The 27,002-nt window shown below is 52.8% G+C and overlaps 2 protein-coding genes across 2 annotated transcripts; one reads left to right on the top strand and one right to left on the bottom strand.

Annotated features, from left to right (window-relative positions):
* Positions 1-1,094: 1,094 nt before the first annotated feature.
* Positions 1,095-12,890, bottom strand: LOC123353241 (fibrinogen-like protein 1-like protein). The gene is made up of 3 exons (XM_044994213.1): positions 12,725-12,890; positions 3,764-3,895; positions 1,095-1,744 (listed from the first exon to the last, which is right to left on the bottom strand). Exons 1-3 carry the CDS (start codon positions 12,888-12,890, stop codon positions 1,110-1,112), a joined length of 933 nt encoding a protein of 310 aa, XP_044850148.1. The 3' UTR covers positions 1,095-1,109.
* A 1,985-nt stretch (positions 12,891-14,875) lies between these two features.
* Positions 14,876-23,676, top strand: LOC123353242 (fibrinogen-like protein 1-like protein). The gene is made up of 4 exons (XM_044994214.1): positions 14,876-14,879; positions 16,905-17,042; positions 18,797-18,859; positions 22,766-23,676. The coding sequence occupies exons 1-4, from the start codon at positions 14,876-14,878 to the stop codon at positions 23,392-23,394; spliced, it is 834 nt and encodes a 277-aa protein (XP_044850149.1). The 3' UTR covers positions 23,395-23,676.
* Positions 23,677-27,002: the final 3,326 nt, after the last annotated feature.

A 27,002-nucleotide genomic window follows, 5' to 3' on the forward strand; every position in this document is an offset into this window, starting at 1 on the left:
TAACACATTGTGGGCCACATATGCAGCCTAAAATGGTAAATAGGTTGAGCAGCACTGTTCTAAGGCAATCCTTCCACTCCTTGCAGCATTTTGAGCTGCTTCATCCACCGCTTCATTTCCTGTTACCCCAGTGCGCGGTGGGATCCAAGCAACTGCTACGTGTATCCCTGTCTGCACTAGCTCTGGTGTTTGAACTACAATTCCATTGTTTAAATCACTTCCACGTACTGAGACTCTTTTTTAACCACCAGAAGGCCCGAGACTGAAGCTGAAAAAACAGCCGCTGCTGCTGAGTTTGGTGGCAGCACTCAGGAGCCCCTGAGCAACTTAAAAACCCCATCAGCTATTGTGATCTCTGCAGCCCTGTTGACCCCTGGAATCAGGAATCGCTCTCTGGAGACACACTGGGGTCAGAGTCGGGCGAGGCTGGAATCAGTTCATGGGAATGCTGGTGCTGAAGAGCTCTGCCCCTCATCCTGACCCCTCTCTGAGCTGGTGACACTCATTGGCCTGGGTAAGCAAATGCAGAATGGTTTGGCACAGGGATTTGCCTGATGGTAACCCTGCCTGAAACCGATTCCCCAAACTGCCACTCCTCTCATTGCACAACCCCACGGTGCGGAGCAAGGCAGTCTAAGCAGGGAAATGACTCAGTGGTATCCCAGTTCCAGGTTGCACCCCAGGGATCCTGTCACACTAGTATTAGCTAAAACATGGTAGATAACACAGTTAAGAATTTATTACTGATGATTTATCACATTGAAATCTCCAGGAATACACCACTTACAGGGACTAGAATGGTTACAGGAGCAAGTGTGAAAGCAGGGAGTACACTGATTATACAGGGAACACAAAGCCACTACCCATATTAAAACAGCTGCCAGCAATAGTGCAGCTGCAGTGGTGCTAAGCTGCTGATGTAAACAGCTCAGGGGAACTTTGGTTCAAACCAGGTTTCACTGTCACACTAGTAAAAATGCATTAAAAATCCACTAGTGACTGCACTATTCCTGCCATCAGGGCAGATGCATTGCTCCTGGCAGCTGCTGAAATATGGGTACCAATTTTGCTAGTGGAGACAAGCTAGGCAAGGCTGGGCTGCTGAAGGATCAGCACACGTCTGCTGGTTTAACCAGAATGGTGGAGGATTTGCACTCTCCGGAACCACAGAACCCTGCCCAGTAGATGTAGCCTTTCCCATTCATCTGGACATTCTGACACTTGTCGTACCACCAGCCCCCATAGCTACTGGCGCAATTCCCACTGGTCTGGTCCTGATCCTTGTCAGTTGTGCTGAACTTCATATTGTCGTGTATGCCCCCCACGCTGGCGTGGTAGGTGGTGAGATAGTCCGCGCCGTCCCCAGAGTACCTGCCCAGCCTCAGCGGGTACCCGCTGGGCTCATCCCCGACACTGAAGATGTCGTACTCCGCGTAGCGGGTGTTGTTGGATGTGTCCTCCACGACAAAGCGGACCTTGTAGGTGTTCTGCCGCGTGAGCAGGGACAGGTACTCGTTGCCCAGCCAGTAATCCTGCTGCACGTTCCCAAAGCCGTACTTGTAGGTGCTCCAGGACTCCGTCCAGGTGATCTCTGTGTTGTAAGAATTTCTCTGGACAACGGTCCAGCCTTTGCCTTCGGTGTCCATGTCACACCACACCACCCGAGGGGGAGAGCCTGCCGGCTGGATGGCATAGACCCCGCTGGGGCTGTCCGTGGGAATGTAGCTGCAGTCTCTGGGGAACCCTGAAATACCACGTACAACAAGGTCAGTAACAGAGAGAGCAGGACACAGCAGTCAGCTCACCGGGGGCTGCCGCAGCAGAGCGAGATGCCAGGCTGTCATGAGATATCCATATATGCCAGTACCAATCCGGAACACAAGCACCTTCTGCACCGAGGTGGGACCAGAGACAGGGCTACCTTAAGGGATAGACACCATAGGCCCATTACACCGGAATCGGAGTTACATGTCCATTTCTTGGGGTTGGGAAGAAAAGCTTGAAAATGTGACCTCAGTATAACTGCTGCGGTGGCCCCACCTGCCTCCGCAGAGCCTGGAATGACAGCTCCGGTGGGGTGGGAATGCCCATTCATCTCCGTGGGGTAGGGATGCCCAGCCTCACTGCTCTGGGGCTCCCGACACCACCCCAGCAGAGGGCTTTGTGGGGGCAGCAGGCAGGAGAGCATAGCAGGTCCCCTGGCCCAGACAGAAACCCCCAGTCTCTGTGTGGGGCCTGCAGTGCACTGACTTGGAGTGGAATGATTTACTCCTGTGAGGATGCATTTGCGAAAGCAAACAACAGGCTGGTCTAGACTAAAATGTACCTGACCAACTGCACAGATGTCGCCAGGAGGAACATTTAGGGACTCGCACTCTTGGCCATATCCCTATAAACTCAAGTTACGTTAGTTATCAGCCGTGGCTATTTCAGAGTCTGAGGAAGACCTCAGCATGCAATTGCAGTCATTTATCTGAGGATTTTGCCTCTTTTCTTTGGAGCTGTCTGTGAGAAGCTTTCCATGTTCTCAACTGGTCATTTAAAATTATTCAGGAATAATTTTGTCTTTAGTGTGTTTGAGAGCAGTTTGTCTGCTGTTCCAAAGCTGAGGAATTAGGCAGGGCCATCCCTAAGGGGGTGCAGGGCCCAGGACATAGGCACCGAGTTTCTAATCTACCAGGGGATGCTCCTCCCCCTGGCTCCGTCCAGGCCCCACCCCACTCCAGCCCTTCCCCCAAGGCCCCACCCCCACCCTGCTTCTTCCCACCCCGCTCCGCCCCGCTCTTCCCCGCCCAGTTCAGCCCCTCCCTCTCGCTCCTCTCCCCTCCCCCACAGCGCCTCCTGACACTGCGAAACATCTGATCCGCGGCAGGTGGTAGCAGTGAGAGGGAGGGGGAGGTGCTGATCGGCGGGGCCCACCGGTGGGCGGGAGGTGCTGGGGGGAGGTTCTGGCAAGCTCCTCCTCGCCCTTCCCCCGTTCACCTGCCACTAGCCACTTGCCTCCCCGTTTGCCTCCTCACCCTTCCTGCTTCCTCACGATTTTATGGAAGCGCGGGGGCCCCCCAGAGCACAGAGGCTGGGGTGGTTGCCCCGATTCACCGTACCCAAGGGATGGCTCTGATTTTAGGTGAACACCCAGGTCACATGGTAAAATTTCGGTTTCATAACTCTGCTTACGAATTCAGAATTCACTTTTCTTTAGTATAACCCCAAAAATGAGCTGCTTGAGCAAACAGCCCTGCCCTAGAGCTGCTCACTCATTGCAGCTGGAATGTGAACAAATGGGGCACCAGCTTGGCCATGGCAAATCCCACAGAAAATGCAATAGACCACGCACAGCTATTCTTTCGCAACATTCACCCAAGTTTACCCTGAAGCCTCCAAAGAGACTGGAGACTCACTGAGCGTGCAGAGGCCACATGTGACATGGGTGACATACTGGTGATCGCAGCAGAAAGGCAGCTGGGGACAGAGCTTTGCCTTTCACAAGAGCCTGTTTTCGCAGAGCCCATTGTTCTATAGCATGCAGCAGCCTGGTTCAGATGTAATACAGCTCCCGCCATATGCCAGCGCTCCTGCTGGGCCTTAGAAGCAGTGAGTGGGCTAGCAGCAGAGCAGTGCCTGTGTGAGCACTCAGCATGGCAGGCACGACAGGCCCCCCAGGAATGCTTATGTCCTGCAGCTACTGCTCTGGGTCGAGGACCCGGTGCAGCCCAAACCACCACTCCACACTGGCCCAGGCGGCCGCAGGGTCCATACTCACCACTCTGGGAAGTGACACTTGTGCCACCCCCATGCTCAGCGCTCTGGACAGGGGTTGTGCAGAAATGAGTCATTGAGGCCACAGCCAGGACAGCCAGGCATCCCTGGAGACGGCTCGTCCTGGCCCGGAACCCTGGAGGAACAGGAGCAGCTGCTGTGAGACTGACCTAGCAGAGCGAGGGCTGGTGCCGCAGCCCTCCAGCATCACCCCAGGAAGGCTCATTTTCCTTCAGACAGTGGCTCACTGGTGGCTGACGGCTCCCAAGAAGATCTGACCCAGTGAAGCCAGGCTGGAGGCTCCCAGCCTGCCTCCTGCTGATGCAAATAGAATCTGGGATCGGAGCAGATGGAGATTTGTTGAAGTGGCAGCTTTGGCCAAGGTTGATATTGCACCATTTGCAGCTGTGAACTCGGGTGAGAAACATCTTCACCTGACCCCAGAGCAAACCCTTCACCCAACCTCAGAGCAAACCCTTCATCCAGCCCAGAGCAAATTTCCACAATTTCCCCCAGATTCAATGTTGCAAGGAGGTTTTAGGGGCAGAATGGAAGGTGTTCTGAGCTCGGGAAAAAAGCCTATTTGTTGGGGAAATCTAACAACTGAGGTGAATCCATCCATGGTTAAAAATTGCATCTAAACTGGGCCAGAAAGCACGCAGCTGCAGTTACAGAGCGTGCAACACCTCACTCAATTTGTACATTTGTATGTAACTGTAAGCAGAGTCAGGATGAGCTCTACCCTGACATCTGGTGGTGAATTATGGCAAGTGTGGGAAAGAATTTCAGGGGCTGACCTTGTTTGCATAGGCACACCTACCCCACCTAGCATAGACCACGGCAGCCTAAAATGGTCACTTTGACAGCTGTGGGATCCCCCATTTCTCTGTTATTAGGGCAGGAGGAATAAAGTGTTGTTACCCTGATTATGTAAATGAGGGACTATGAACCTGTTTTATGACAGAGGATCTCACCATCAACTAAGTAGCACTCACTAGACAAGGGACATGGGTGCCAAAACCCAGTGAATGAAAAGAGGTTGGGGGAGTGTATGCATGGGTCCACTTTGAGGGTCTAGAACACCAATTGCATCTTCTTCTTGCTCTACTATTGAAGAGCAGATTTTGATTCCCTTAGGAGTCCATCTAGAGACTGCTGAGCTGAGCTGAGCTCACTTTGGGCTAATGGTGCACTGGCACTGGGGCTCCCCTACCACAAGCTGAAATCACTAAAAAAGCTAAACTTACTGAGCTGACATCACTGAGTGCTGTGTTAACTAATGGGGGAGCCTGAAGATCTATCACTAAGTGGCTGGCAGAGTAGAGCAGTTTGCAGCACAGTTGGAGCAGCCCATGGAACAGTGAGTGGAGTGGTTTGCGGGGACAGCTGGAGCGGCTCACGGGTTGGCTGGAGGAGCAGCACGGCTGGTGGAGTGGAGCGGGTCATGGTGAAGGCTGCTGCAGAACTCCACGGAGAGGCGGGGCAGTTGGCCCCGGCCCATGTAAGGTGCCCCTTAACTCCCTGTGTGCCCCCCCCCGCCCAAATTCCACCCAGGCTGGGGGGTAAAACTCTGCAGATAAACTTTTGAACTCTGGGGCGGCACTGACCAGGGACAGAGACTTTTGGGTTGTTGGACTTTGGGGTGATTGGACTTAAGACCCTGAGGGGCAAAGGACACTGCCAAACTTACTTGGTGGGTCTTCTGCTCATGGTTTATGTTATGAATCCTGTTTGTGGTGTTTCCCCAACATGATGCCACATTGTCTCCCTCCTTTATTAAAAGGGTTTTGCTACACTCAGACTCTGCTTGTGAGAGGGGAAGTATTGCCTCCTAGAGGTGCCCGGAGGGGTGGTATGTAATTGTCCCAGGTCACTGGGTGGGGGCTCGAGCCAGTTTTGCATTGCGTTATTGAAACAGAACCCCTGGGTACTGAACCCGGCCCTTGTTGCTGCCAACCCAGAGGGGCAGAAGGGTTACATAAATATCAATGCAATAGCTGGCTTTAAGCTGAAGGTTCACCTAAAAGGTGGGGCCCGTTAGGCTGGAATAGACTCCTGAAGAAATGGGTAGAAGTCTCATTCTAAGTCCTTAAAACTAGACTGGAGAACAACAGACTGTAAGGACCAAGCCTGGGCTACCCTGCAGGAGCCAGGCCCTCTCAGAGGGCCAGAGAGGCCCGGGCCACTTCCAGCTTTTGAGGCCCCTAGTCATAATAAATATCAAAAATGACGACACACGGTCTAAGCTTGTGCCCTCAGACCATTATGAACGTTTTTAACTCTTTAATATGACAAACTCTATATCAGTTAACAAAAAAATTATGTCTTTTACCAAATCACATCTCTTATTTGCTTAAATTTGCAGCTGTAAGATGAGAGAGTGTGTCACATTTTGGTCCGATAGGGATGCACATAAAAACAAGTTGTGAAACTTATCAAATGCCAAAAAATTTTAAAAAGCACCACCTTTTAGGTGCACTGTTGGCTTACAGCCAGCTGTTGCATTTACAGTGACATACAAATGTGCAAATAGTGTGAGGTGTGGCACTCTCTGTAAGTGCAGCTGCGTGCTTTCTGACCCAGTTTCAGGCCGTACGGTCCCGCCCAGGGGGGCGTGCAAAAGGGGGCGCCGTGCGCAGGGTTTGGATTCCCACCTGCCCTGCCCAGAGCCAGCGGGGCTGATGGAGGCAGCAGGCAGGCAGGCGAGCAGCAGGCAGGAGGGAGACACCTGAGGTGCAGAGGGGGCCCTTGGTGCCAGGTGACTCCTCCCAAGCAGGGGTGCCCCTGCTCCCTGTGTGCAGCCGCTGCTGTTCCTGTTCCCCACCCCCACCCACACCCTCTGACTGGGAGCCTCCTCCTGTCTGCTGGGGGGACTGATGTCAGGTGTCCCCCTTCTCCCCAACCCCAACCCATGTACCCAATTTCCACTAAGCTGGGGTGACATGGGACACTGGGAATCTGTGTGTGCTCCTTCCTCTCTGGGTCCGGAGCTGCTGGTGGCTGTTTATGTCTGAACAAGTCTTCTGGCTCCTGATCCGGAGTGCTTTCTTAAAGAGACAGCGCACTCATACACTCACTCAGGCACACACACGCTCCCCTCAAGATAACACACAGCTTCACATATTCCCCCCAACACACACACGCCAGGGCTCCCTGCATCCAGGTCACTTTCCCAACCTGGGCCGGGTGGAGGCACCAGCAGCTGCTGCTCTCCTAGAATCATAGAATCATAGAATCTCAGGGCTGGAAGGGACCTCAGGAGATCATCTAGTCCAACTCCCTGCTCAAAGCAGGACCAACCCCAACTAAATCATCCCAGCCAGGGCTTTGTCAAGCCTGACCTTAAAAACCTCTAAGGAAGGAGATTCCACTACCTCCCTAGGTAACCCATTCCAGTGCTTCACCACCCTACTAGTGAAAAAGTTTTTCCTAATATCCAACCTTAACCTCCCCCTCTGCAACTTGAGACCATTACTCCTTGTTCTGTCATCTTCTACCACTGAGAACAGTCTAGATCCATCCTCTTTGGAACCCCCTTTCAGGTAGTTGAAAGCAGCTATCAAATCCCCCCTCATTCTTCTCTTCTGCAGGCTAAACAATCCCAGTTCCCTCAGCCTCTCCTCATAAGTCATGTGCTCCAGCCCCCTAATCATTTTTGTTGCCCTCCGCTGGACTCTCTCCAATTTATCCACATCCTTCTTGTAGTGTGGGGCCCAAAACTGGACACAGTACTCCAGATGAGGCCTCACCAGTGCTGAGTAGAGGGGGATGATCACTTCCCTCGATCTGCTGGAAATGCCCCTACTTATACAACCCAAAATGCCATTAGCCTTCTTGGCAACAAGGGCACACTGTTGACTCATATTCAGCTTTTCGTCCACCGTAACCCCTAGGTCCTTTTCTGCAGAACTGCTACCCAGCCATTCGGTCCCTAGTCTGTAGCAGTGCATGGGATTCTTCCGTCCTAAGTGCAGGACTCTGCACTTGTCCTTGTTGAACCTCATCATATTTCTTTTGGCCCAATCCTCTAATTTGTCTAGGTCCCTCTGTATCCTATCCCTACCCTCCAGCGTATCAACCACTCCTCCCAGTTTAGTGTCATCTGCAAACTTGCTAAGGGTGCAGTCCACACCATCCTCCAGATCGTTAATGAAGATATTGAACAAAACCGGCCCCAGCACCGACCCTTGGGGCACTCCACTTGATACCGGCTGCCATCTAGACATGGAACCATTGATCACTACCCGTTGAGCCCGACCATCTAGCCAGTTTTCTATCCACCTTACCGTCCATTCATCCAGCCCAGACTTCTTTAACTTGCTGGCAAGAATACTGTGGGAGACTGTATCAAAAGCTTTGCTAAAATCCAGAAATAGTACATCCACTGCTTTCCCCTCATCCACAGAGCCGGTTATCTCGTCATAGAAGGCAATTAGGTTAGTCAGGCATGACTTGCCCTTGGTGAATCCATGCTGACTGTTCCTGATCACTTTCCCCTCCTTTTAAGTGGTTCAGAATTGATTCCTTGAGGACCTGTTCCATGATTTTTCCAGGGACTGAGGTGAGACTGACTGGCCTGTAGTTCCCTGGATCTTCCTTCTTCCCTTTTTTAAAGATGGGCACTACATTAGCTTTTTTCCAGTCATCCGGGACCTCCCCCGATCGCCATGATTTTTCAAAGATAATGGCCAATGGCTCTGCAATCTCATCGGCCAACTCCTTTAGCACCCTCGGATGCAGCGCATCCGGCCCCATGGACTTGTGCTCGTCTAGCTTTCCTAAATAGCCCCGAACTACTTCTTTCTCCACAGAGAGCTGGTCACCTCCTCCCCATACCGTGCTGCAGAGTGCAGCTGTCTGGGAGCTGACCTTGTCTGTGAAGACAGAGGCAAAAAAAGCATTGAGTACACTAGCTTTCTCCACATCCTCTGTCACTAGGTTCCCTCCCTCATTCAGCAAGGGGCCCACACTTTCCTTGACTTTCTTCCTGTTGCTAACATACCTAAAGAAACCCTTCTTGTTACTTTTAACATCTCCGGCTAGCTGCAACTCCAAGTGTGATTTGGCCTTCCTGATTTCACACCTGCATGCCTGAACAATACTTTTATACTCCTCCCTGGTTATTTGTCCAATCTTCCACTTCTTGTAAGCTGAAGTAAGCTTCCACTTCTTCCCCTTACACAGCCCAGGCAGGGAAAGTGACCTGGATGCAGGGAGCCCTGACAACGCTCCTCGCAGCCGCAGTCCAGTGTGGGAGCAAGCGGCAATGCCAGCTGCTTTGTGCGTCCAGGTCAGTTTCCCCACCACATGGGTGCTGGAGGGGAAACATGGGGACACCGTGCCGGGCTTAGGGGCTCAGGAGGAAGGTGCAGGGGGTAGGAGTGAAGGGGGTGCAGGGATTGGGGTGATGGTGGCACAGTGCAGGGGTTGGGGCAGGAGGGAGGTGCCTGGGGTAGGAGTGAAGGGGGTGCAGGGATTGGGGTGATGGTGGCACAGTGCAGGGGTTGGGGGCAGGAGGGAGGTGCAGGGGGTAGGAGTGAAGGGGGTGCAGGGACTGGGGTGATGGTGGCACAGTGCAGGGGTTGGGGGCAGGAGGGAGGTGCAGGGGGTAGGAGTGAAGGGGGTGCAGGGATTGGGGTGATGGTGGCACAGTGCAGGGGTTGGGGGCAGGAGGGAGGTGCGGGGGGGAGGAGTGCAGGGGGTGCAGGGATTGGGGTGATGGTGGCACAGTGCAGGGGTTGGGGGCTGGAGGGAGGTGCAGGGGGTAGGAGTGAAGGGGGTGCAGGGATTGGGGTGATGGTGGCACAGTGCAGGGGTTGGGGGCAGGAGGGAGGTGCAGGGGGTAGGAGTGAAGGGGGTGCAGGGATTGGGGTGATGGTGGCACAGTGCAGGGGTTGGGGCAGGAGGGAGGTGCAGGGGGTAGGAGTGAAGGGGGTGCAGGGATTGGGGTGATGGTGGCACAGTGCAGGGGTTGGGGGCAGGAGGGAGGTGCCTGGGGTAGGAGTGAAGGGGGTGCAGGGATTGGGGTGATGGTGGCACAGTGCAGGGGTTGGGGCAGGAGGGAGGTGCCTGGGGTAGGAGTGAAGGGGGTGCAGGGATTGGGGTGATGGTGGCACAGTGCAGGGGTTGGGGCAGGAGGGAGGTGCAGGGGGTAGGAGTGAAGGGGGTGCAGGGATTGGGGTGATGGTGGCACAGTGCAGGGGTTGGGGCAGGAGGGAGGTGCAGGGGGTAGGAGTGAAGGGGTGCAGGGATTGGGGTGATGGTGGCACAGTGCAGGGGTTGGGGGCAGGAGGGAGGTGCAGGGGCTAGGAGTGAAGGGGTGCAGGGATTGGGGTGATGGTGGCACAGTGTAGGTGTTAGGGTGCAGGAAGGGGGGCAGAGGTTGGGAGTGAAGGGGGTGTAGGGATTAGGGGCATGGGGGGCAGGCATTGGGGCAAAGGGGGGCACAGGGCAGAGGTTGGGGGGGAGGGATGGAGGGACGGGAGCTTGGGAAGCCTGTGGGGACCCAGGGGCAATGGGGGGACACCATGCCCATGGGGGCCAGGGGCACCAAAATGCAAGTTCCCCAGGGTACCATTTTCCCTAAGGCCAGCCCTGCTCAGCTTAGATGCAATTTTTAACCATGAATGGCTTCACCTCAGTTGTTAGATTTCCCCAACAAATAGGCTTTTTTCCCCAGCTCAAAACACCTTCTATTCTGCCCCTAAAACCTCCTTGCAACATTGAATGTGGGGCAAACTGGGGCAATTTGCTCTGGGGTTGGGTGAACGGATTGGGGTTGGGTGAAGGGTTTGCTCTGGGGTTGGGTGAACAGATTGGGGTTGGGTGAAGGGTTTGCTGTGGGGTTGGGTGAACGGATTGGGGTTGGGTGAAGGGTTTGCTCTGGGGTTGGGTGAACGGATTGCTCTGGGGTTGGGTGAAGGGAAGAGAAGGATGGTGAAGTTACTTAGGCCTCAGCCCACCAGCCCTCTGTGGTGTGAGCAGGGAGACGCTGCTGTCGCACTCCAGTGCGAGTGGGGATGGGGCCATGCTGGAGGTTGGTAAGTAGCATGTCAGGACAAAGCCTCAGTCCTCCATGGTGCAGGGTCTTGGATGGGGCAGGTCTTGGGTGGAGAACAGGCATGTGTGGGAAGACCTGGGCCTGATCCTCCTCGTGCTAACAAGGTGCTTAGATATGTGTTCTCCTCTCTGGCCTCCCTTCTGCTGCTAGGTTGGATGGCTGCCCAGCAACCCCTCATTGACACAGGATCGGGGCCCCTTGCATTTCCTGTCCTCATCATCATACTTGCATCTGAAGAAGTGGGTATTCACCCACGAAAGCTCATGCTGCAAAATGTCTGTTAGTCTATAAGGTGCCACAGGATTCTTTGCTGCTTTTACTCATCATAGATTATCAGGGTTGGAAGGGACCTCAAGAGATCATCTAGTCCAACCCCCTGCTCAAAGCAGGACCAATCCCCAAATCCCTAAATGGCCCCTCAAGGATTGAACTCACAACCCTGGGTTTAGCAGGCCAATGCTCAAACCACTGAGCTATCCCTCCCTCCCTCGTCACTCCTTGCCTTGTCCTACTCACAGCACTCTGCACCTGCATGAGGTGGCTCCAGCCTCTGGCGCAGAATGAAAGGTTTGGGTAGGAAAATAACTCACCCATTCTGATGGTGCTGCTGAGCAGATGGGCAAGAAAACTGAATGCTCCGTCTGCTGCTCCTGAGCACTGAGCTGCGATTTGTCCCTTTATAGCAGAGCCGGCACCTCCGTCCTCACCCAGTTTACCTCAGAACCTCAACTCCCAGCAAGGAAGATTTGCATGTGCAGAAGGAAATAGTCACTCCTGTGAGTCTTGGGCGGTTTTATTACCCACAATAATAGAAAATAGCCAGACAATCCTCCCTCCTTCCTGAGAATACCAGATACGCCCACGATAACAGAGCAGTGAACCTGTTATTGACACTGTCCCAATTCGAAGCATTTCTGAAGAACTGTCCAGGCACCTGAGCAAATAAGGAAACATATGGAAAGCTAATCCAAACAGGATGGGGCGAATCTGGGCTCTGTAGGACCTGCCAAGCAATGTCAATAACCCGATGGGCAAGGGCAGGTCGAGAGTCGCTGCTTCTTACCACCTGTCGGCCCGTCAAGTGACAGGGGGAATGAGCGGTTGGGCTCAGTCCGGTTGCCAGGTGCCAGCAGCACAGAACCCATCCCCTGAGCTGGCACTAGCTGAGCCCGTGGGCTGCAGTCTCTGTGCAGAGCCAAGGACTGAACAGGCACCAAGCACTGGCCAACCTAGAGGTGGTCCCTCCAGCACTGATGCAGTGTGACTGGCAGGTGGGGGAGAAGGGAACTTGGTGGGTCGTTGTGCTGTTTTTCCTTTTCTACACAGGAACATGGCGCTCTGGGTTCAAACTACAGCAGAGCAATTTAGCAGATTGACCTCAGGAAAAACTGCCGAGCTGTAAGAGCAGTGGGACAATGGCACAGAACAGAGGCCTAGGGAGCTTGTGGAAGCTCCTTCACTGGAGGTTTCAAAAGCAGGCTGGAGCCATCGGTCTTGGATGGTTTAGACACAACAAATCCTGCATCTCGGCAGGGGTTAGACTAGATGACCCTTGCAGTTAGGGTGACCTCATGTCCCGATTTTATAGGGTCAGTCCTGATATTTGGGGCTTTTTCTTATATAAGCTCCTATTACCCCCACCCCCCGTCCCGATTTTTCACACTTGCTGTCTGGTCACCCTACTTGCAGTCCCTTCTAACCCTCTGGTTCTATGATTTTAGGACTGAAGGGATTCTGGGTCATGGAGTCCAGTTCCCGCTGTAACAGGCAGTCCCCTCATACAGCCCTGCTCATAAATTTATCATGCTCTGGCTTGAAATTAATTAGGTTGTTTGCTCCCACTGCTGCTCCTATTGGGAGGTTGTTCCCAAGCCTCATTCCCAACACCAGGCGGGTAACACCCACGTCCTTCCATGGTGTCCTCAGTGCAGGAGTGGGGAGTCATTCCAACATCCTTCCACAGCGTCCCCAGTGCCGGGCAGTCCACGCTCACATCCTTCAATGGTGTCCCCAGTGTCGGGTGGTTCATACTCACGTCCTTCCACAGCATCCCCAGTGCCGGGCGGGTCATGCCCACATCCTTTCATGGTGTCTTAAGTGCCAGACGGGTCACGTTCAGGTTTTTTCACATTGTCCCCAGTGCCGGGTGGATCGTGCTCATGGGATCTGTGTCCCCTCTTTGCCTTCCAAAGGCAGAAATATCCTGGAAACCTCCCCTGCCTGATAAGAATGCTACAGGCTCTTTGTGCTGTTAGAACTGATCCAGTTACATAGGCTCCCTGATGCTGCGCAGAGGGAGAGCAGGGCAGCTCACTGCCATCCTGCTCCCCTCCCTGGGATCATTGCACCAAGGAGGGTGCATGGGACAGCAAAGAGTTGACAAGGGCTCTGTGATAGGAGCTATCACTGGTGAGCTGACAGGCACTACTGGGACTAGGAGGATTGGTGCTCAGATTCTCCCATGAACACTTCAGCCAACTCTTAACTACGTGTCATTCAGACACTGAATCCACAGTACTGAGCTACTTGACTTCGCTAGGTACCTTTGCTAACGTGAGCTCTGGGGTTCATGTGCAGTGTGTGCGGGTGTGTGTGATGGGTTCAGACACAGAGACCCCCTTGGGACTGTCACCCGATGTGCTGAGATTACCTCTGAGTCTGTTTCCCCTGCCAGTTTGGCACTTCAGAATCCTGTCTTGTTGAGCCAGACACTCCAGTCTGTTGCAACACAGACCCAGGGTCTGAACCACGCCCCCAAAGCTGCAGACTTAACTAAAAACTGGTCAGCAGGTCACCTATCTCCAGCACCCAGACACCCAGCTCCCAATGCACAGCTGTTTGCTCCCCCAGGTATTAATCACTTATTAAGTATAAAAAGTAGGATTTAAGTGGTTCCAAGTAATAACAGACAGAACAAAGTAAGTTACCAAGGAAAATAAAACAAAACATGCAAGTCTAAGCCTGATACATTAAGAAACTGAACACGGGTAAATCTCACCCTTAGAGATGTTGCAATAAGCTTCTTTCAGAGACTAGACTCCATCCTAGTCTGGGCCCAATCCTTTCCCCGGTACAGTCCTTGTTAGCTCCAGCTCAGGTGGTAACTCCATGGATTTCTCAAGACTGGCCGCCCCCTTTGTTCTGTTCCATCCCTTTATATATCTTTGGCACAAGGCGGGAATCCGTTGTCTCTCTCTGGGTTCCCACCTCTCCTTCCAAATGGAAAAGCACCAGGTTAAAGATGGATTCCAGGTCAGGTGACAGGGTCACATGTCACTGCAAGACTTCATTACCCACTTGCCAGCACACTATACAGGAAGGCTTTCAAGTAAACAGCCATTTACAACCAATTGTCCTGGTTGATGGGAGCCATCAACATTCCAAGCCATCATTAATGGCCCACACTTTGCATAATTACAATAGGCCCTCAGGGTTATATATCATAATTCTAGTTTCAGATTCAAGAATGATACATTTATACAAATAGGATGACCAGACTCAGTAGATAACAAGCTTTGTAATGATACCTCACAAGAGACCTTTAGCATGAAGCATATTTCAGTTATATTATATTTACACACATTAGCATATTTCCATGAAACATATGGAATGCAACATCACAGGGGGGTTCTCTGGAAGGTAGTGAATCGCCTTTATTTACTGAATAGTATTTATTTACTGGGCTGAGGTTTCCAAAGCTGTTCAGGATATGGATTCCCTAGGAAAGCCCCACCTCAGCGCTGGCTGCCACAAACCTGAGCTGTGCCAGAGTCCCTTGTTAGCCCCAAATATCATTGCTTCACTTCTGATCCGGTGTCTTTCCCCAGAACCACAGCAGCCTGTGCCTCAGGTCACCTGTCATAGAGACACAAAGTACATAAACCATGAAACCACCAGCACAGACACCAACAGGACAAGCAGGGCTCACTGGGAGCGGTCACAGCAATGCCCCGCCCATGGGGCAGGAGGGAGCTATAAATACTGGACCGAGCGTCCCTCCACCCAGCCTGCACCTGCAGCAGCTTCCAGCTCCACGGGTGTCCCTGCAGAGACGGCATGGGTGAGTCTGGGCTCTGGCAGCGGGACAGCAAATGTGCCACTCCACTCTCTGCACTGCTGTATGCACCCGCATGTCCGAGAAAGCTGCTGTTTCCTCTCCTGGCACCTTGCTTTCCTAGGGTGTCTCTGACCCCTGCTATTTCTGCTCCCAGTGCCTCAACCTCTCCCCGGAACAACACTTCCCATGCCACAGCCTTTGTGTGCCTATGACAGCTGGTGCTTTTGAGGGCAGCTGGGGGAGTTGGGAGCATATTGCTTTATAATCTTTGTACACGAGTCTGGAGTGCCGGAGGGCCCGTTTGACAAAATCCAAATTAATCAGTAACTTGCTGTGTTTCCTGCCCTTCTAGGAAATAGCAGAGTGGCATCAAATGGGCAGTGCAGCTATTGAACTGCCCACACTGTGCCCCTTGCCATGCATGTGCACACTGCTCCTCCCCGGGGGTGGCCCTTCCTTCCAGGGAAGTCATGAACGGGGAAGAGCCCCTCGCCGTATTGGCTTGTGCACTGAGTTGCCAGCACCACTAACATCCATCAACCTTTCCTGGCCTCAGGAATGGCTCAGAGTAGGTGAATAGCTACAAGTGTGTGAGAGCGACAACTAACCAGTAGCTCACGCGAAATGGGTCTCTCCTAGGGAGGAGTCTAGCGCAGGTAATGCTGCACTACTAGACAAACCAACCCTGCCTAGAAGGGACAGTCCCCATTTGAGGGTTTCCCCAGCCCGGCCCTCAGGAAGCTCTCCTCCTCGTGCAGCCGGCTCCGTTAATCGGGGGAGAGCTCACAGGTGCTAGCAGGAAGGCAGCGAGAAAGTGTCTGCGCCTGCTATGGTGAGATGCATTCTCCTCTTACCGGAGAGAGGCCCCAGCATCAAGGTTTTCCTGCAGTTTGGGACATATGGGCGCCACTGTGCTGTACACGCTTTATTTGTATTCACACAGACAGCACTAAAACGTGGAAATAGAAGCTCTAAACTGACAAGGAGGAGAACTCCACAGTAGCATTAAATACTAAGATACAAGTGTTAGTAACTGCATTGAACAGTCGATGGGAAAGAGCAGTTCAGCCAGCCTATAAACCATAAAACCAGAGCAGCTGTCACTGTCCACTTCAAAAGTTCTCTTTCCTCCTTCGATATCCTGCTGTTAAGTGAATTGTCTCGTTAGACTGACCTCACACTTGGTAAGGCAACCCCCATCCTTTCATGTATTTATACCTGCTCCTGTAGTTTCCACTTCATGCATCTGATGAAGTGGGTTTAGCCCACGAAAGCTTATACCCAAATACACTGGTTAGTCTCTAAGGTGCCACAAGGACTCCTCGTTGTTTTGTCCCTGGTAGAATGCCGTCGGTTCCTTGTAGGACAGGGATGTATGCAGCAGTTATGCCAAGTGCCATGACTTCCCTGTTTGTGGTTGTTATGGCTAGTGCTGTGTGTTATGGCTCATGCCAGACGTTTCTTGAGGGACCCATGCTGGGCCGTTTGGTGGGGTTTTGCCTAATGCTCTCCGGTTCTGTCTATTGAGCTAGGTTCTTATCCCTCACCCATCCTTGTAGCTAAGCCCCTTTCGGGAAAATATAAACACAACCTGCTTCCCTGCAATAGCAATGATGCACTTTGCTCCATAAGGGGAACATTTATCCTTAATCTGCAGTTTGGTCTATGCCCAGGTGCCTTCTCAACGCCAGTCTCTGAAAGCCAGCACCCCTAGTTCCAGTCCATGCTGCGGAGAGCCAGGGCAATGCAGAAAAGCTACCCACCTGTAGGGCCTTGCAAACTCCCTCTACAGGCTCTGCTTGTAACCACTTGACTTGGTGAGGAAGGTTTGTTCCTGATGCTGTTCACTTTTGTTCTGGGTTAAGAATTTTTCACAGTTGTTGGCTCTTGAAGCACTAGTGTACCCTGTGGATTTGTCCAGTCGATGAGTCTGGTGTAACTTTGGTGGAGCTGGGTCAGTTGTGATTCTCAGTTCCTTGAAGGGAGGGTTTGTATTTCTAGTGTCACTCAATCTCTTCCTTTTTTCAGCTGCCCAGCACCTCCTGCTCCTCACCTGCCTGCTGGCCCTGTCAGCCACAGTTCTCACCCTGGAAATAGAAAACCCGAATATCTTCAATGGAACTTCAGATAAAATTCTGAACCTCAACCCAAGGGATCCTGTGCCTGGTATGCAATTTATCTTTGCTGTCCTTAAACACTGCTCTTCTGAGGTCCTGGAGTCCCAGACCCTCCACACAGACAGAACATGAGCAAGACGGACCAGGTGTTATTGTTAGAGAGGGACAAAGCAGTTCAGATCCAGTAAGATCCTTTCCCTTCACATCTCTACAGACCTTCATCCCAACTCAAACCAAACCCCAGCAGTTTGAGATTTGGCAGTTCAGACAATTTCTTCAGTCTGCATTCTCTGGTTTCTGCCAGGAAGGATGCAAAAATTCCATGAGAGCTTTGTTCTCTGTATTTCTTGCCCATCCAATACCAGGAAGTACCCCAAACCTTTGTGAAAGGAGCTGATCATTTCATGAGTCTTCAGCCCACTTTCAGAGAAACGATGCATAATATACCCAACCAAAATGCCCTGCCTTCAGTGGGTCACCCAACACAAATCATATTGAGGACCAGGCGTTAACAATGCCACAGCTCAGAGAGGCTCTGCTGGTAACTTTCCCTTCTGGAACCTAATGTTAGGGCTACCTCTGAAGCGGGAGCAGGGCAATCACCTGTTTACCTGGCACCCACCAGCCTGAGGGAACCAATTTTCAAATCTGCCTGTGGGATTTGGGTGCCCAATTCTCATTAAAATTCATGGGGACTGCTGCTCAAATCCCTGGGGGACCCTGCCAATCTCATACTCCATACACAGCAGAGCAGGTGGAAAGGAAATTCTGACATTTTGAAAATTCCTTTCACCCCGAATGAGAATGAAAAGTCAGAATTTAAAATTTCCTGGAAACCCCCATAGTCATAATATAAAACTAGGCAATGAAACCATGAGGTAGCCTAGGCCGGTAGCAATGTAATTACAGTATCTCCCGTGGCTGCACCTTGCATTCCTCCTGCCTTGTGCACAGCCACCAAAGCAGCGACTGCTGGAGAGCCAGAGAACTTCTCACCGTTTTGGTGACTTTCTCTGCCCTGTGCTGATTGGCCATTTGCTCCAACTCCTCCCTCAGAATCTCTTCCCTCAGTTTCACTCCACACCTGCCCCTCTGACCTCTGCTCCCCTGCCCAGGGCCCCTAATCCCTTTCCCTTCACGTCTCCAGGCATCAGCGAAGGAAGGTCACAATAAACATCAGCTTCTCCACCAGGCTATGAAATAGCAGATGCTGCAGCTGTTCTCTGATTGTTTCATCTCTGTCCGTATAGCACACACTGTCCCAGAGAACGTCAACTCACGACAGGACACTCCTCTAAGCAGAATCTTTTTGTTTCGTGGTGCCTCTCCATGCACTAGTTCCTGCCATTCTTGGCACTGCCGACTGGCCCTGATACCCTGATGCACTGGAACCATGTCCCTTCACACACCACCTTGCCACTGTACATCCTGTTTGGGTCCCGCTGAGGATAAAAATGTCTGGTACAGTGGAGCCAGTTCCTGGATGCCTACTACACACTGGGTGCACAAATCACTCCTAGCAAGGGAAGCAACAGCCTGGGTATGAGGCAGTGCCAGCACCACTGAAGCAGAGCTCCCCTTGGCTAAGCAGCAGCTGAGGGTGGGAGCATCAGACAGTTCCACGCAGGTTTATCTGATACGGCATCACCTAAACGGTGAGGAGTCACAAAGGACTGAGGAGAAAGATGAGAAGTAAAGAAGTGGCCAGAGTTATCTGAGCGCAGTGATACTGTCCAGCAGATAAACCTCTTCCCTGGGGCTGGACTAGGGTCTGACATCTCTGCTCTGTTCTCGTCCATACAGTGCACAGTCTGGGACATGGCCGGGGGAAGCGAGCCAGCGACACCCAACCACCAGCAGGACGTGGTAAGTATCTCACTGTGGAACATCTGTCTGCTCAGTGCACCTCCTCCTAGCTGAGAGCCCAGAACTGGAGCTAGCCCCTAGCATCAGGCTGCAAAGGGCAGAATACCCCATCTGGCTGGCTTAGGCCCGTTGGGGGGGCATCTCCTGGGAGCAAGCCAGCAGCCCAGCACACGGAGTCGCTCGGAGCATTACTGATAACATCATCACACTCACACAGCCCTGCCCATGGCTCATGAAGCGCTTCACAAACACAGGCGCCCAAATTCTGCACCTTCCTCTGGGCGTACGGAGGCCCCCAGCCTCTGTCGGGCTGCACAGGTACCAGAGGCCCCCAGAGGAGCCTGCACTGTCTGTCCAGGGTGGAGCACAGGCACCCCAGGGGCTCTTGCTGCGGCCACAGGTAGCAGCTCTTGGAGGCCGGAGGAGGCCGGGGACTGGATCTGCCTGTCCTTCTCCACTCCCAGCCCTGCAGCCAAGCCCAGAGCTTAGCACCACCACACTGTAGGGTGGACTGTTAACCAGTTAGCCCTTGGAGAAAGCTGTGTCATAGGCATGGGCGGTAGGTGAAGCTTCCTTTGGGGGGGTTGTATCCCCCTGCCCCGCCTGTTCCAGCCGAGGCCACGCCCTGCTCGCTGCTCTCAGCCCCACTCCCACTCCAGCCGGGCCCCACTGCAGGGCTGAGAGCTCAGCCCTGGACGGGACCATGGCACCACCCCAAGGCCATCCCCCTGCCCATGGCCTCACCCCATTCTGCTCCTTCCCCTGTGGCCGCGCCCCTGTTCCTTCCCCACTCCATCTCTTCCCGCCGAGGCCCTGCCCCCACTCGCTCCTTTCTGCCCACCCCCACACTACAGCCCTGAGACCAGAAAAGCTCTGCACCCCCCCACACCATGGCCCCGGGGTTGCAGCAGGGAATAAGAGCTCCTCCAGTCCTGGCGCCATGGCAGGGGGGAGATTTTTCCAGGGCCCCAAATTGGACGGGGCCCCTGAGCACAGATCCAGGGGGCCTGTGCCGTAATCCACCCCCCCAGTGGAGACGTGAGGTTTGGGGAGGCTTAGCCTCCCCCATCCTCCATTACGCACCACCTATGTCAGTAGGAGCAAGGGAGCTGGGGCTGGAATGTGAAGAGCTGATGACATCCAGGTGGGAGCAAGGGGGGCAGAGAGGTGAGACCACAGGGAGCGAAAAGAAGCAGAGCGAGGGAGAGGGTACAGTAACAGGGGGAAGGACAGCCCTGAATGGGCGTGACTATGGTGAGGTCTTCACAGCAAACAAAGGTGTGTTCATAACTTGGGGGAGCTGATTCACATTAGCTAACTCAGCTTAAAATACCAGTGACGACACAGCAGCTCAGCTTTTAACGTGAGTGAACTGCTTGAGTGGAAGCCTATAGGGCGCCTGACTCATTATTGCTGTTTCAAACATCTAATCTGTGATGTAGGTGACCAGTTTCACACCATGAGTAACAAAATCACACACCATAAATAACAAAAAATGAACATAAGTTCCTGGAGGATAAGTCCATCAATGGCTATTAGCCAGGATTGGCAGGGATGGTGTCCCTACCTCTCTAACCACTCAGTGACAGACTTGAGACATGGCAGTTTTGCAACAAAAAAACTTCAAAAACAGACTCCAAAGAGAGACTGCTGAACTTGAATTAATATGCAAATTAGATACAATTAACTTAGGTTTAAACAAAGACTGGGAATGGTTGGATCATTACATTAATTTAATCTATTTCCCTATGTTAAGTTCTCCTCACACCTTCTATGGGTCATCTCGATTATCACTTCAAAGGTTATTTTTCTCCTGCTGCTGATAGCTCATCTCAATTGATTGGACTCTTCCAGTTGACATGGCTACTTCCACCTTTTCATGTTCTCTGGATGTATAAATATCTCCTGTCCGTGTGTTCCATTCTATGCATCTGATGAAGTGGGCTGTAGTCTCTAAGGTGCCACAAGTACTCCTGTCCCTACCTCTGTTTGCCAGAAGCTGGGAATGGGCAACAGGGGATCACTTGATAATTGCCTGTTCTGTTCATTCTCTCTGAAGCCTGGCGGAAGACCATTGTCAGAAGACAGGATACTGGGCTAAATGGACCTTTGGTCTGACCCAGTATGGCCGTTCTTATCTGACAGCCAAAGCGAATAGTTTGCAAATGCCTCATTGGCTGAAAGCATCTGACATGTACTTGAGAACTACAAAACCATGAACAAAACGCAGGGTTGGTTTGTGAAATATCTACTAACCAGAAAGGGGCTAAATGAATAACAGGATTGATAATGAATACTTCATCAGCCTGGAGAAAGAGTAATAGGAGAGAGACAAGACAAAGCACAGAAATAAGGAAGTAAATGGTGTCATGCTGCAGAGGAAAGGGGGTTAAAGAAATGCAAGAAGACACCAAGCAAAAAAAGTAAAAAAAATAGGACTTTAGGCTCATTAACTTGCAGATGACACTAAACTGGGAGGAGTGGTTGATACGCTGGAGGGTAGGGATAGGATACAGAGGGACCTAGACAAATTAGAGGATTGGGCCAAAAGAAATATGATGAGGTTCAACAAGGACAAGTGCAGAGTCCTGCACTTAGGACGGAAGAATCCCATGCACCGCTACAGACTAGGGACCGAATGGCTGGGCAGCAGTTCTGCAGAAAAGGACCTAGGGGTTATGGTGGACGAAAAGCTGAATATGAGTCAACAGTGTGCCCTTGTTGCCAAGAAGGCTAATGGCATTTTGGGTTGTATAAGTAGGGGCATTTCCAGCAGATCGAGGGATGTGATCATTCCCCTCTACTCAGCACTGGTGAGGCCTCATTTGGAGTACTGTGTCCAGTTTTGGGCCCCACACTACAAGAAGGATGTGGATAAATTGGAGAGAGTCCAGCGGAGGGCAACAAAAATGATTAGGGGGCTGGAGCACATGACTTATGAGGAGAGGCTGAGGGAACTGGGATTGTTTAGTCTGCAGAAGAGAAGAATGAGGGGGGATTTGATAGCTGCTTTCAACTACCTGAAAGGGGGTTCCAAAGAGGATGGATCTAGACTGTTCTCAGTGGTAGAAGATGACAGAACAAGGAGTAATGGTCTCAAGTTGCAGAGGGGGAGGTTTAGGTTGGACATTAGGAAAAACTTTTTCACTAGTAGGGTGGTGAAGAACTGGAATGGGTTACCTAGGGAGGTGGTGGAATCTCCTTCCTTAGAGGTTTTTAAGGTCAGGCTTGAGAAAGCCCTGGCTGGGATGATTTAGTTGGGTTTGGTCCTGCTTTGAGCAGGGGGTTGGACTAGATGACCTCCTGAGGTCCCTTCCAACCCTGAGATTTTATGATTCTATGAACTTATATTTGATTCATTTCTGCTCCTTTATGTTATGTACTTCCTTGCAGATGCACTCTGAGGGCTGAAATGGTAGAGGAAAGGGGTGGGGCAGCGTTTCTGAGCACACTTCCACTATTCATATTGCTGGCTGCTCTGGATTCTAGCGTTCAGTAACTGGAGAGCCCCCAAGCCCTTGCGGCTGATGGAAGCTGAGCCACCTCTCAGGAGAGAATCCAAACTGAGGGGGCCACATGCAGTCAAAGTGTTTGGGGTGGGCCAGACCAGGCCAGGCCAAGCTCCCAGTCTGCTGGCTCCTGGCAGGAGGTGATGGTTTTCAAACTGTGGGGCGTGCTGGGAGGACATGCCCCCGTTTGAAAACCTCTGTGCTAAAGGGAAGGCTGAAATCTGGTGGGACACACAACCCCACATGCCCCCCATGATGACCCCACTTTTATGGCCCCTTGGTTTTGCAACCTGGGTTGGCTGCCCCACTTGCCCTGCCCTGGTTATGGCCCTGTTGAATGTTTTGGTGTCTAGCTTCAGGAGATTTGGTTAAATTAGCCTCTCTCTCCTGCCTTCAGCCAAGCCCAAGGACTGCAGTGAGATCCCCTCGGGCAGCCCCAGTGGTATCTACCTCATCCAGCCCACAGGACTGCCCCAGCTCGTGGTGTACTGTGACATGAACGAAACAGCCGGGGGCTGGACGGTCCTCCAGCGGAACCGGCACAACACGCAGATCACCTGGGCCGAGTCCTGGACCACCTACAAGTATGGCTTTGGCAACGTGCACAATGACTACTGGCTGGGGATGGAGTACATCTATCAGATCGCCAAGCAGAAGGTCTACCAGGTCAGGTTTGTCATCCATAATTCAACCGGCACCATGAAATACGCAGACTACAACCTCTTCAGTCTGGAAGATGAGTCCAATGGCTACAGGCTGAGGCTGGGCTCTTACACGGGGACTGCAGGGGACGCCATGACTTCAAACGATCCAACCACCGTTCATGACAACATGATGTTCTCCACTAAAGACCTGGATCAGGACACTTCCAGTGGGAACTGTGCGTCTAGCTATGGTGGGGGCTGGTGGTACTCGGCTTGTTATTCTGCTCAACTGAACGTCAAAGGAAGCATCATTTGGGGTAGTTTCTGTAATGGGAACTGCCAAGCCTCCGCCATCCTCATCAAACCAGCATCTTACTGTTAGTCACCCCTTCCCCACCCTCCTGTCTGCAGTGAGGCCAACCCCTGCTTCACGAAGGGATGGAAAAGGGTCAGAGTGTGTCATGGCCAAACCTCCCGCCTGCCCTCACAGGCCTTGCTGGGGGAGGTGCCCGGGTTACCAAGGAAATGGGGCCACTTTCCTTCTCCTCTCCCTCCCTGCAGACTTTCCGAGCTCTTCTCCGCTGGGCCCTTCCCCTTTGGGCTTTGGGTTGATTCATTTTAATTATATTACAAATCAGAACAACTGTTTGCAAAAATTGTTGTTTCCAAGCATGTGGTGTGGTGGAGAAAACATGCTCAGCCCTGCCGTGATTGTTCATTAGATTGAATGAGCACCCCCCAGAGGTCACCAGAAACAGGAGGCCATAAAGGCTGAAGAATTCTCTCACACTCCGTGTCTCTTCTGTAGTGGGCGTTGAAGCTTCAGAATAAAATCGCATTTCCAAAAGTTCTCTCCAATTGGCAGATATCCATTCCACGTCTCGAGGGGCTCACCCAGTCTAACCTAGCTAGAGAAGTCATTCCCAAGGACAGATCTTTGGGATTGCAGTGCAATGGCAATTAATACATAAAAACTAAAATATCCAAATAAGGAAATTAAATCCAGGTGACTGAGTTTAAACACGAGAGATGTGTCGCAGTGTAGGACATTTAATAAAGGGTTTTCACATTGGAAAATCCTCTTCTTAGTGAGAGAGAGAAGGATAGTCACACATTATGGAGTTGTGCTTGAGATGGTGATGGTGGAGGTGAACGTGGCATGGTCCAAATCTGACAGGAAGGGATGTGATCTCTGGGCCAGGCAAAGAGAAAGGAAATGTTCCTGGCCACTGTTGCTGCCTGGGGACTCGGGAGCACAGGGCACCCTAGTGAGGCTCAGGGGGACGTTGCTGACACAGGGGGGGCTGATGCTCTCAGCTGAGGCAGTACTTAGACTTTGCCACTTCCTCAAAATGCTCCCCCCACCACCAAGCCCCTGGAGCTGCCAATAAACTGGCATTTCTAGATACTGCCATTCCTACTTCATACCTCTCTATTCGTCGTCCTTGCTCTGCGGATGGAGGCAGATCATGCTGCCAGGCTGCCCAGCACTGTAATCCAGGTGGGGAGACAAAGTCAGTGAGGGAGCCCAGGTTCCCATCCCCAGTCAGACATCGGGAGAGCCAGGACCCAGTTCCGCCTGGCTCATGGAAGAGGTGTAGAACTGAGTGTCAGGCCCCTGCACACAGCACCTGGTTCTCCTCTGCTTGTCTCCTGTGTCATCATTCACACCTGGGCAAAGCGCTGCCCAGTCCAAAATCTCCACGCTCCCACCAGGGATTGGAACGTTGGCATTTGTAGCATTTACCGCCTGCTTGGCACCAGAGCTGTCATTGACACCACAAGGAACGTGATGGGAGAGAATCGAGGCCTGTAGCTACAGTAGCATATACAGCACAGTGACATGGCTGACCGTCCTCTTGCTGGTCTCTCTGAGTGACCCCTCGCTGGCTGGGGTGGAGTCCTGCCATTCTCCCACTCTCAGACCAGGATCTGGATACAGTGCCCAGCTCTGCCAACTGCTCATTGCTGACTGTGGTTCAGGCACGGGCTTGGTCGTCTCTTCGGGGACCAGTGACCAACAGCCTCCCTGAAACAAGCAGGTTTATTAGCAGATGGAACAAAGCACCAGAGAGAATGGTTTCCAAACACCAAAGAGCTGACACAACGTCTCGTCCCTACAAGCTACATTAGACAGGCTCTTGGCTGGGTCTCCCTCCTGTTACAGGATCAGACAGACCCAGCTTACATTGTATAGCAAGCCCAGGTGCTCTCAGACCCAGCCAGGTCCCAGTTTGCCTTCCAGATCTGTCTGCCTCCCCCAGGGAAATGTCTTGTCTCAATGCTGCCCCTCCCCCCGCCCCCAGTGTGAGCCTGAGCCCAGTTTGTCACGGAGTCCCCGGGCGCTGCTCTGGAACTGCTCCCCACAAAGCCAGGCAGGACTCTGGGGAGCCTCCTCTCCCTTGGAGCAGACTGTCTGCAGGGCAAGAAGCTTACATGGCTTCATCTCCTGGGTCTGACCTTGGAGCATTCAGCATGTGCCCCTCCATGCGCTTCCCACAGCGAGCCCACCCCGGCGGGGTCCTGGGGAAGCCAGAGGGTCCTGCACCCCCACTTTGCTTCGCAATCAGACGTGACTCTCAGCCAGCCAGTAACACAGAGGTTTATTCAATGACAGGAACAGGGTCTAAAACAGAGCTTGTAGGTACAGAGAACCAGACACCTCAGCCAGGTCCATTCTGGGGCCCAGCGAGGCAGACCCCCCCGTCTGCCCTCACTTCCTATCCACAGCCAGCTCCAGACTCAAACCCCCTCCAGCCCCTCCTTTCTGGCCTTTGTCTCTTTCCTGGGCCAGGAGGTCACCTGACCTCTTTGTTCACCTTTAGCTATTCCCTTGCAGGGGGGAAGGGCCCCAGCCATTTGTTGCCAGGATACAGAGTGTCGGCCATTTATGCACACTGGAGACTTAAGAAATGCATAAGGGAAACAGAGGCATCCATACAGTATTCAGAGGAAACATTAAGAACAGTCTCACTTAGTCACATCTCTCCCCCCTTCAAGACTGAACTGAGCGAGGTCACTTTAGCTGGTGACCTGAGGAAGTTCGAACCCACCAACGTTCCCATGGATGCCCCAGCATCTCTCCCATTCCTTGGTGGGAGTTACACCAGGTCCTTCCAGTTTCACACCCTCCCGTAGGTCTGTTGTGCTTGATGGCACTTGCAGGCTGCAGGAGCGGCGCCAGGGTTTTTGGCGCCCAAGGCGCAGGACCGGCTCTACCCATTTCGCCACCGGTCCCACGGCTCCGGTGGACCTGCCACAGGTGTTCCTGCGGAGGGTCTGCTGGTCCCGGGGCTCCGGTGGATCTGCCGTGCCTGCGGATGCTCCACCGGAGCCGCAGGACCAGCAGACCCTCCGCAGGCACGCCTGTGGGAGGTCCACCGGAGCCGCCTGCCACCCTCCCGGCAAAATGCCGCCCCCCCCCAAATTGTGGCGCCCTAGGTGACTGCCTAGGTCGCCTAAATGGAAGCGCTGGCCCTGGCAGGCTGCATGTGGGAAGGTTTATGCAGCCTGTGCCCTTTTGCCACCCCAGTACCCCTGGGGTTTAAACTGGGATTGGGTCTTTTCCCAGTGCTCCAGTTTGGAGGGCTGCATTTCGGGCTCTCTTGGTTAAGAGCCCCCAGCTTAACCTTGGTCACCCTCTGACCAGGTGTCTGTCACCTGCAGCTCGGCATCAGCCCCTTGCTTTTGACGCCGCCATGTCGGAGGAGAGTGGTCAGTATACACAGTAAAGTGCCACCCAAATAGATCCAGCTGCAGCTTTCTAAGGGCCTGCACCATGGCCAGGCCTTTCTTCTCTGAGGCCGCAGAGTTCTGCTCCTGGGGCAGCAGTTTCTTGCTCGGGTACCCGATGGGGTGTCTCCCCCTCTCAGCACCGGCTTGCAACAGCACCTCGCCCAGCCCTGCGTCTGAGGTGTCGGTGAACACAGCAAAAGGCTCGGCAAAGTCTGGGTTTGCCAGATTTACCAGGCCCTGGATTAGAGCCTCCTT

This window comes from Mauremys mutica, chromosome 19, assembly GCF_020497125.1.
Source record: "Mauremys mutica isolate MM-2020 ecotype Southern chromosome 19, ASM2049712v1, whole genome shotgun sequence".
Taxonomy (NCBI): Eukaryota; Metazoa; Chordata; order Testudines; family Geoemydidae; genus Mauremys; species Mauremys mutica.

Excerpts from the sequence above, each read along its gene's own strand:
- LOC123353241 (XM_044994213.1), bottom strand. The coding sequence starts at position 12,890 with ATGACCCGCCCGGCACTGGGGATGCTGTGGAAGGACGTGAGTATGAAC. Across the intron at positions 3,896-12,724 it reads TGAGGACACCATGGAAGGAC|GGTTCCGGGCCAGGACGAGC; the intron begins GTGGGTGTTACC and ends CTGTTCCTCCAG. Across the intron at positions 1,745-3,763 it reads AAGTGTCACTTCCCAGAGTG|GGTTCCCCAGAGACTGCAGC; the intron begins GTGAGTATGGAC and ends GTGGTATTTCAG.
- LOC123353242 (XM_044994214.1), top strand. Across the intron at positions 17,043-18,796 it reads CCCAAGGGATCCTGTGCCTG|TGCACAGTCTGGGACATGGC; the intron begins GTATGCAATTTA and ends TCGTCCATACAG. Across the intron at positions 18,860-22,765 it reads CCAACCACCAGCAGGACGTG|CCAAGCCCAAGGACTGCAGT; the intron begins GTAAGTATCTCA and ends TCCTGCCTTCAG.